This window comes from Anabrus simplex, chromosome 1 (assembly GCF_040414725.1).
Source record: "Anabrus simplex isolate iqAnaSimp1 chromosome 1, ASM4041472v1, whole genome shotgun sequence".
Classification (NCBI taxonomy): Eukaryota; Metazoa; Arthropoda; class Insecta; order Orthoptera; family Tettigoniidae; genus Anabrus; species Anabrus simplex.
This window is the reverse complement of record NC_090265.1, coordinates 1,495,293,880-1,495,304,660: the sequence shown is the minus strand read 5'-3', so window position 1 is coordinate 1,495,304,660 and position 10,781 is coordinate 1,495,293,880. Positions and strand designations below refer to the sequence as shown.

Here is a 10,781-nt window from a genome sequence, read left to right as displayed (position 1 = left end):
AATTTAGGCTTTGAAAGTTCGAGAGTTTAGCAGTAGGAACATTTTGATAAATTAGAAAGTGTAGGAAATTTAGAGTATTTGAAATTTAATCGAGGACATACGGAGCGGTTTTTCCCGCCGGACTTTATAACAAGTGAGTAGAATGTCGGTAGACATAGGAGAGATGCTGAGGCAACTCAGCGAGCAGATAAAAGAACAATGTGCGAAAAGCGAGGAACAGTTTGTGGCGCTTAAAGAGGAGGTAGGAATTATTAAAGGACAACAGACTACGCTTAGAGGGGAACTTAAAGAGGAGGTAGGAGCTATTAAAGGACAAACGGATAGGAATAGTGAGCTGTTCACGGAACAGTGTGCCAAAAGCGAGGTACAGTTTGTGGCGCTGGGTGAACGTTTGAACGACCAAGTCAGTGCTCAATTTAAAGAACAGGAAATTAGGAACGCGGATCAGATAAAAGAACTTAAAGTACACGTAACCGAGCAACTTACGGAGAAAATCGCGGAGTGCGAAGAAAAGGTGACCGAACAAGTAGTACGCACCGAAACACGGGTAGCTAACCAAATAACTGAGCTAAAGGAACACACTAGCATTCGTTTGGAGCAATTGGCCTCTGAAAATGAAGCGACTAGGGAGACCATAGCAGAATTAGATACCAAAATAGAAAATGTACGGCTGTGCTGTGTTACCACGACCGAGAAGTTGAGTCAACAGATGGAAGAATCGTACAGAACGGTAGAGAAGCAAATCCTGGAAGTAAAGAATAGTATCGAGGGAATAGAACAGCGTATGGAAGAAAAAGATAAGGAGACTCATGCCGAACTGAAAACCGTTAAAGAAGAACTGGTAGCAGCAATAGATCGCATAGATTATACCCAAGAGAGGCTAGAAAAAGTAGAGCAGAAAGTCGAAGACAGTATGGAGGCGAGGACTCGAGAAGGAGTTGGGAGGAAAGAGCAAACCACGGAAGAGAATAAGGAAGGTAAAGTCAGCGATAAGGTGTCCGAGGAGGAAATTATCAAAGAAGTTCAGCAGTCTGATTCACCGGTTGAATCGCCCGAAAATGAAGTGATGCGAATGGAGCAATCTGATACAAACAGTCCAATGGTTCAGGAGACAGAAGCAGAAAGGGAAGATACACCAGGAAACGAGAATATTACAGTAGCCTCAGAAGAAGGATTGAAGGGCACGGAAAATACGGAGGTGGAGACAGACCGAAGCAAGGAAGCTGGGGAAATGGCAACTTTGGTTTGGCTACAGGAAGGAGAAGAAGAGCAGTTCAAGAATCACATTGTGCAGAAATCTGGCAACATAGCCATAGTCCTGTCAGAAGGGGCCGAGATCAAGTGCTACGTGACGACGTCTGAGGGTAAAGACCTCATAAATACTGCGGTAGAAGAAGAGAGTCAGGAATGTGTAACAGTATCCAAGGTCGAGGCAGATGAGATAAGAAGGAAAATAGCAAACAACGTTAATGGGATTTCTGGACGACGAGAAATGGGAGACCCGACCGGGGACGCACAAAATAATCAAAGGGAAACGATTGGAAAGTATCTTCAAGAAATAGCAGCCGGAAATGAAGGAGACGATCAATGGTATAACCAGCATTCGAAGCAAAATGAAGGAAAGAGAACTAGGTCATACAAGAAACGCAAGAAGAACCAAAAGTACCGATACCAGTTTGGTTGGTTGGCAAGACAAGTAAGAATACGCCGGAGGTGGAAGATTGGAACCATCAGGAGAAAGAAGAAGCGGAGAAGGGAAGATATGAAAGAGGGACGAAAGCTTAAACCAAGAAGCTACGTGGAACAGTTGAGGAGAAAACGTGCTGTTGCGAAGAGGTGGCTTTCCGCATGTCGTGAAATAAGGCGGAAGAAAATTGACTGGAAAACCGAGAGAAAGGAATATCTCTTAATCCACAAAATAAAGAGCGGAACAGAGAGAGGGAACCTCTCTAACTACAGAAGTAAACAAACACGTAGTGCCATGAACTTCCGCAAGCTAGAAGGCAGCATGAATGAGACAGGGTGTGAAGAAAGTTGCGGAACGAACGTGATACCGGGAACTTCTGTAAACTGGACAAATAGAAGAGCCATTTAGATAAACACCACTGTATATAAGTAGTACTGTAACTAGAAAGCTTATGATAGCCAGTAGATATAAATGTATTTTATGGATTATATTAGTTGAACATCATGACGAATGAAGAGAATTTAAGATGAATTTAGCAGGGATCCTCAACTATCTCGAGTTGGTGTTAGTTAAGACACCCACTGTCTCTAACCCTACAGAGAGATACTACCATAAGTTCGCTGAGCTATACACTGGACCGTATAGAATAATTCATAGTTATGAAAATAACTCATACAAGGTACAAAGCTTGGACGCTACAGTGACTAAGGTCTTTAACTCATCAAACCTTAAGCCCTTTTTCCAACCCGGCCAATATCAATTAGACAATCAGGAAGAAGAAGAAGAAGAAGAAGAAGGAGGCGAAGAAGAGGAAGAAGAACCTGAGGAGGAAGACACTGAAAATATTGCCAGAGAGGAGGTTATCATTCCGGAAGAAGATGAAAATGACAGCGAAGAAGAACAACCAGAGGTACCCAATGGTGAAGAAGAAGAAGAAGAAGAAGAAGTGAATATGATTTCTCCAGGCGACCAGAAACAGCTATCTGAGCAGCGCAAAGAAACGGAGTGTCAAGACTGCGAGAGTAACCACCGGAGATTTCTAGCTCTGCTGGATGCCTATTACCAAGTTAGGAAGGATAGGGAGGCTATCATGTCTATAGCTGAAGATAGTCCCATGCCCTGAAGTTTTGAATATTGACAGCAGATATGATTGCAATGAGAAAATGATCTTGGAATTTGGGAAAATAAAATTCTTGACAAAATTTTATTTTGTCGTTCACGGGGGGCTATGAACCATTCTGTTCATTGGAGCAATTGTATTAATTTGAGTATTGGATATTGGAATCATACTAGGCCACCCACGAAGCCGATGTCTTACAGTATATGTCATAAAGGGGTCCAGAAGAAGCGTTCTTATGTGAAGTGAGCGCGAGCGTCATTATGAGAAATCTCCAGAACTCATTAAAAGAAGTTATGTCCCAAGCCAAGCCTCTTGATGAAGTTTGGGGACGCTTTCCAGTTCCCGGCTAAACTTATTCTAGGAGGGAAGAATGAAATAAATTAATATCTTTGGTTACAGAAGAGTTGCATTGGATTTGAGACAAGAATTGCAACCTGTATTATTTCTGCTTTATTTTGATAGGCATTAGGGCTGCATTAATTAATGCATTCGCTAATTTGAGCTCATGATATAATTAATGCGGGAAATTTTCCCGGGCACGCTAAGATTACACGCAGCCAAGCGGCTTGATGACGCTACCCGGAATTATAAATTAAGGCCGCCAGGGCATATCAGAGTCATTCTTGGACCGAGAGGCTGCGGGAACGAATCGTCATACTGCGTGTTGGTGCTGAGAACAACGCTTTGTCTTCAAGCTACACCGACTACCTGTACTGCTATTTCTGCAAAGATGTAAGTAATCAACTTGAATATTCAGAGGAATTGAAGATTTTACCTGTGAGATTATGCTATGGGGAGATGAGGTACTGCTTATAAGAGACTAATGAACTAGTAGCTCCATATTTCTGTGAGGTCAAGGGATTGCGGACGAAATGCTAGAATTAATATTGGCTCAGGTTAGGAATTCTAAAACTATATGTTGTCCATGTGATAGGGTGATAGAACAGTGACTGAGAGTAGTGAAGAAACTATTGTGTACCAGGTTAAAACTCTGAACGAGACTTGGTCAGTGTGACGTGTGAGACACGCTAACAGTGAAGACAGGCATCGAGTTTGGACAGTCTGTAATATATGAATTTATTTTCAGTTACCCCAGCATCAAGTCAGAACGAGTGTTTGACAGCATCATTGCAAAGAAGCCACAACCAGGAGCTGAAGCCAACACAACAACGGGCATCGATCCAGGAACGTTGGGAGCACCTGACCAGCACAACATCGAAGAGGACACCTTCCGACTACAGAGGGAGCTGTACGAAGACGCCACACAAGCAAGAATGTCTCCAAGTGGTCAACAGTCTCTGATGACAGCTCTGCAGTCTATCAGAATGTGGTAGATCCAGTGGTCCACAGGGATGGCCGCTCCGCTATGTTCTCTAAATTAAGGTCAGAGCTTTCCAATTCTGTTTCAAGCATGTCATTTAAATTTAGATAGGAATATGGGGGCCGTCAGTCAACTGATTTGTGGTAATAGGAGAAGTTCCCTTGTAATATAGAGCTAGGCCTCAAACTCGAACCCCGTACTTTAAGGTAGATGTTATTTGTAAAGTCCTTGTTAGCGAAGTTATGGTTCATTGTAATTGCGTTATTTTAAAGTACGTGTTTTTGTAAGGGTCTGATTGAACTCATTTGGGCATAGGAGGTTAGTCTACAGATAGGTACTTTTATTAGATCACATTCAGGCATTTGTTTCTGCAGACGTAGAAGTGTATAGTTATGACCAAATCGTGACCAAGTCGTGACCAGGAATTCACCCAGATTCACTGATAGAGTGAGCGAGTCCAAATATTTAAGAGATAAGAGGCAGATGTAAAATTTGCAGTTGGTATGAGAGAGCCCAACCATTGAGAGTTTATTGAATATATTTTGGAAATGCCTAGTATGGCAATGTGACGATCGCTTAAGGATTAGTGTTTTGTAGCACCAGGATTTAGCCCATGAGAGGCATTAGTAAGATGAGCGAGATTGCTGAAGGTATGGAGACGAGGGCAGATAGCCCAGGTATATTTAAATGATGGCTTTAGCAGCTGACTACGTGAAGTGTTCTTTTGAAAGGCAAGACTTTAGCCTGTCTCCCCGTTGGAGCTCATAAATTAGGGGACTGCCGCAAGTGGAGGGGTGAGAATGGAGGTCATTGAGCTTGACGTCACAGGCTGGTGTGTTGGTCGTCTGCAGTATTTCAAGTATGCTAGGAGGGGAAGAAACGACCTTCTTGTTTTGAAAGCAGAGAGAGATTTGTTTTATGTCCTATTTGTTTTACGTAATATTTTAACACTGGCCCGTTTTATAATGACACCCTTGTGTGTGTTGATTGGATTCTTTCATATTGTTTGCATAGGTATCTTGGACACCTTACCTGTCATAGGACTAGGGTTCGTGACCGAGTCAGGTCATTGTATATTTTTGTGGTGATTTTGTTGGCACCGGGGTTCGACGGCGCGAGGCATCGTAAATTTTTATGGGAATCATTGTTTTTGTGTAATTAAGCAGATATCCATCTTCCAAAACTTCGTTACTTACACCATTGTTACATGCTTGTTGCAGCTCACGTGTTTTCATGAAGGCAGTGAACTGATAGTCATCGGCTCAGCGTCATTTTTCCATCTCATATTGAAATGATCTTTTATTTGTAAATAATCCAATTTTATGTAATAAATCCCTATTTGTTAAACTTTGAATGCAGCGGTGTTTTCTGTTAGATATTTTATTTTAATTTTTTTATTTAGTCGAATTCTTACCTGAGTAGGCACATGTCCTAGTATTTTATCTTTATGTTGCCCCGTTATACCCATGTTATCCCTGAGAAGAGCGCTCTCCCGGGTGATTGAAGAGGACAGTGTTCAGGTAAGACTATGTGCACCAGCTCACATCTGTGAGAGTTCGTTCACTACTGTACTCTGGGTTCGAGACCGGCCTTCGCCTGGACGGAACTTTATAGTGCAGTAGGGCACAATATGAACTTTATTATTATTAGCTAACCGCTCATAAATGCTGAAAGATCGAGGGAGCGAAATATAAATTACGGATACTAACTACCTACTCAGAAGTACAAATGAATGGAATACAAGGTCAGCTGATTTTTATTTATATTTACTTGACTACACTACACCCTTTGTTCACGACTGTAGCCAACAATGCAATATTTGAATATGAGGAGCGACAATAATCAATAACAATACGACTGTTAACTATTACCGTGTAATCTATTTAACTTCTTTTTAAATGGAAGTTTACAGGCGTATCGTGTTTTTTAATGTAGTAAATTATTACCTTCGCGATAGTTTGAACGTATATCTATACGAAATACCGGAGAAGTTGCTGCAGAAGTTACGGTACTATTCCTTATGATAATCTGCCTTTGTAAGTACAGCCAACGAACCTACAGATATTTACAAATATTTTTAAAGTTAATATTGTTACCTAAAGTATTACCTAAACCTAAATTCGAAACAAGGTGCACCTAGCTAGCCTACTTAACCTAGAAAACGTAATTTACTGAAGACCAACTGAATTACTTGTTACAAAATTTAAATAATTATTACTACTCCCAATTTCTACCAACAAGCACTAAACACCACTATATAAACAGCACTAAATGAATCAGATATACACAAAATTAAGCTATTTCAATAGGTTTTCACTACTTTATCACTACAATAATGCAAGAGCTCTCTCAACAGCCAACCGTTCTCAAGCTCATCCAATAATGGACTCCCCTCCAACAATGGACGTATCAGAGACCGTTCATCATACTCGCCCACTTTCTGAAGGGAATGGAGATAAGTAATTTCCCTGCGATGAGATTCATGACCAAATTAATCTCTAATGAAACTAAATGAGTGAATTAACAGTCGTAATATTTAATATCGGTAAAATAAAGTTTCTTATATAAGTAAATGCCGTCTTCTGGCCTCATAATAGAACTAAGCCCCGGTAATTACTACCAACTGAAAATTTATTTTAACTAGCAGCAGGCAATATACCTACTTTAATTTTATGTCGTCCGGCTGCATGGATACATGGTTAGCATGCTGGTCTGTGGTCCAATGGGTCCAGGGAGTCCCAGGTTCGACTCCTGGCCGGGATTTTCACTTTCATTTGTTAATTCCTATGGCTCGGGAACTGGGTGTTTGTGCCGTCTTCAGCATTGGACTTCATGGATTGCAAAAAAAGAGGCGTATTTCTATTTTTCATCTATTCACATAATTCAATCGATTATCCATCCGACACACTTACACCGAAAAATGTATTCATGACGCAACCGATTATTCTACGCGATATAACTGAATGATATTTGAAATTCATTTGATTATTTATTCCATTATTTAAATAACCGTATGGAAGCTATTTGATTTTAAAACAATATCCGATTATATCATCACTAGTAGGGTGGGCACATATCCATTCCACGAAGAACTGGTCCTGCTCGTGAGGTTTGAGACTGGCCCAGATAGAGAAACCTATTCTTGCTAATCCTCTTCTTAGAATTCGTGAATTTTGATACTCGTGAGTTTTGAGACTCGTGGGTTCTGAGACGACACACTGATGGCCAATGGGTATACTTTCTATAACTTTTGAAATGAATTCTGTAAAATTTCATTCGGATAAGATTTAGGTTGGCTGAAAAAAAAAACATTGAAATAGAAACATCACTACAGTCTAACTGGGGAAAGGAGTACCTCACCCCTTCACCGTGGAACAAAAACCTTCGCCAGAATTATGATCTATAATTAGACTGGAGCTCGTTCATATAGTTTTATCTTAGAAATCACCACTACAGTATTTACAGACGAAGACTAGTAAAATCCTGAGGGGATGATTACACTGTCGTTACTTTCTGTACAATAATGAATAAAGTCATAACAATTCAATCGTTTGTGTTCCTGGGTTAAAATACATGCTTGTACTGCCAGGGAACTGCTCCTTCATTAACAAAATGATTCCTGAGACGATCCCTCATGTTCTTGGCCAACTGTGTCGAGTTTGTCCCCCCATATTTCTCCAAATTGCCAAGTTCTCTCAGAATTAATGCCGATGCCCCGAGTGTATCTCTCCTACTAAGCCAGCCTCTTACCCATTCCCTTTTTTCCTCATTTACTTCTTCTTCTAACGCTTCACTAACCTCTTGCAGTAATATGTTTGTAAATGTCTTTAAACACTTCCTTACGATGTGCTTACGTCTTGACATGGTGCTACTACTGTACTCTACTCTACTGTATGACTCTACTCCCGTATGAACAATACGAGTGTCAACTCTACCAGACAGCGGTGGAGTAGAGTAACGTGGCTACTCTACTAACTACTCTACTCGCCTCGCTACTCTACCCGTGTAAACCAGCCCTAAGGGAGAGAGATACGACAAAAAGTCATAGGACCAAAGTTGTAGATCACTCATAATTGAAGAGACTGTGCCACCCGTTTTGTGATACGACTTACCGTTTATTCAAAAAATAGCTCAAAAGGAATGTATAAGGAAGAAAAATACGATAAAAATTCATAGGACCAAAGTTGTAGATCTCTCCAAAATGAAACGCGATTGTGCTATCTGATTTGTGATAAGACTTACAAATTAGCCACCTATTATCCCGAAACGAAGGTGTGCACCGTCGTTAAAATTAAATCCATATTTCGATGTTTTCCGGGGCCGAAAGTTATACATTTGCATAGCTTAGAATATTTCCTCAAAGGAAAGAGTGTCAAGCTTTCGAGATTAGCACTCGCATACATTCGGTGTAATTAAGGAAGAAAATAATTCAGTAAAGAATGTTGAAATTAATAGAAAATGGATTAAAAACTGAGGACAGCCGGATGACGACAAATATGTAAATACCAAGTGAATGTATTGGAAAATCAAATGCCCCTCAATAAATTATGCTGGTGTGAGTTATGGATATAAGAAAGAGGTAACACAGGAGAAATTTAGGCGCAGGCATTCTTAGGTCAACAGATAAGATGGCCAATGGTGTTATTACTTAAGCTATTCGAGGACGTTATAAACTCCAACGATATTCCGCCAATATCCCGCAGAATGGCCGATTGACGCCCTCTCTTGCCTTCTACCCAAGGAACAACCATGAATTTAAAGGTATGATGAGGAAAATGGCAATACGTCACTTCCCTGCTGGCAAGCAGTCACAGACGTTGCCATGGTAACCTGTAGGTTCGTTGTCGTTCTGTCGGTCACACACGCAGACCATGATACCCGCAGAAAATCCGTCATTTGAATAGTAAGGTAAATTATGAACATAACCAAAGTTGCTCATAATGAAGAGACCTTTCACATACGGTCCACGGAGTTTACAGGAAATCAATAGAATAAGATAAAATGGAGGAAAACCCCCGTCTAATCAAAGATTTTAAAATGAAATGCATATAGAAACCTTTCTCGGAGTGAATATACGCCAAATATGAAGATTGGTTGAAATCTATCCAGCCGTTTTGCCGTGATGGTGGAACAAACAAACAAACAGACAATAAGACACGAAAAGTAAAAACCACCGATTCGGCCTTGAGTTGACCTAAAACGTGTAAATATCTGAAAAATTGGCAAAACAAACGAAATTACAGACAGCGGACCCCCTACAGCTTCATTTATAAGATAAGATGAGGGATAAGCATGAGCACGTTGAAAAGTGCAGACCTCCACTTCGAGATTCATAACCCCTAAACAATGCATGATATTAACAAACGGTTTGCGGTATCAGACGCCCCATGTATCGCCCTACAAGTTTGTTTCTAAACCATCACCTCGTATCTTCCATATTTAGGGGGTAAATTGAGTTCGAATATTAGAATATGGTGTAATTTGGGTGCATTTTTAACGATTTACATTACTTTTTGCACACTTATGTATAAGCTAGAATCATGAAATTTGGTACACACATGGCCCATGATCGTGCCATTGTGTGCACCTAACTTGATGATCCTATCATTCCCATAAGTGTGTAAAACAATGAAATATATTTGTAAAAATCGCCAAATTTATGAACAATTCAGAAATACGACCAAATCTAAAGTATAAGGGAGAGAGATACGACAAAAAGTCATAGGACCAAAGTTGTATATCACTCATAATTGAATGGAGATTGTGCCACCCGTTTTGTGATACGACTTACCATTTAGCCAAAAAATAGCTCAAAAGGAATGTCTTCACTGTCGTTAAAATTGCCTCCATATTTCGATATCTTTGGGGGTAAAAAGTGAAAAATTTGATCATCTCGGAATTTTTCCCTCGGTTAGGGACTAAAAGCTATAATTTCACCAAATTTCAATTTTCTACCTCGTCTGGCAGGATGTGCCGCCATCTTGATTAGGGGGGACGGGGGATAAAAATGAGGAAATTCCTGAAAATGTTTTAAGCCCACGAAACCTATAGGTTGTCGCTTTGGATACATTATACGACTGCGTTTTTAAGCTGAGCCAAAAATTTGATGTCCCCCAGCGTGCCCCCTTGAGGGAATTTTGAGAATTTTCGATTTTTCTAGGGATCCTGGGGTCATCAGCTTCTCCCGTGCCAAGTTCCAAACTTCAGAGATTTCTGGAAGTGCCTCATTAATTCACGTCTTTTTTCATTTTAAAATATTTATATATACATCGCTCCAGACCGACTTGCTTTTATATATTGGGACCTTTCCCACCATCCCCCATAGCTCATGGTACCATGTGCCAACAAAGAGGTGACCCTGTCGGGTCACGAATACATGGGACCATGCTCCACGGAAGTCGATAGTCAAGGGATCTTTTGGTCTGTGCCGATTTCCCCTCATTGGGATTGTATACTTAATCCACTCACATGAAAGGTCATCGACCATACGACTCAGCCAGATCTAAGCTACTCTCCCGTTCCTGAGGTCTGAACACGGACTCCTCAGGGCCGAAGACCGTTCGCGGCAAATAGAGAAAAAAAAATACCTTACAACTAACTTAAAGGCATAACATGAACGGAAGAGGTTCTGGATGCTAATTATCGGCAAGAAA

The 10,781-nt window shown here is 40.6% G+C and overlaps 1 protein-coding gene across 1 annotated transcript; it reads left to right on the top strand.

Annotated features, from left to right (window-relative positions):
• The first annotated feature begins 2,763 nt into the window (after positions 1-2,763).
• LOC137502044 (uncharacterized) lies at positions 2,764-4,494 on the top strand. Its single transcript, XM_068229109.1, has 2 exons — positions 2,764-3,539; positions 3,895-4,494. The coding sequence occupies exons 1-2, from the start codon at positions 3,325-3,327 to the stop codon at positions 4,139-4,141; spliced, it is 462 nt and encodes a 153-aa protein (XP_068085210.1). The 5' UTR covers positions 2,764-3,324; the 3' UTR covers positions 4,142-4,494.
• Positions 4,495-10,781: the final 6,287 nt, after the last annotated feature.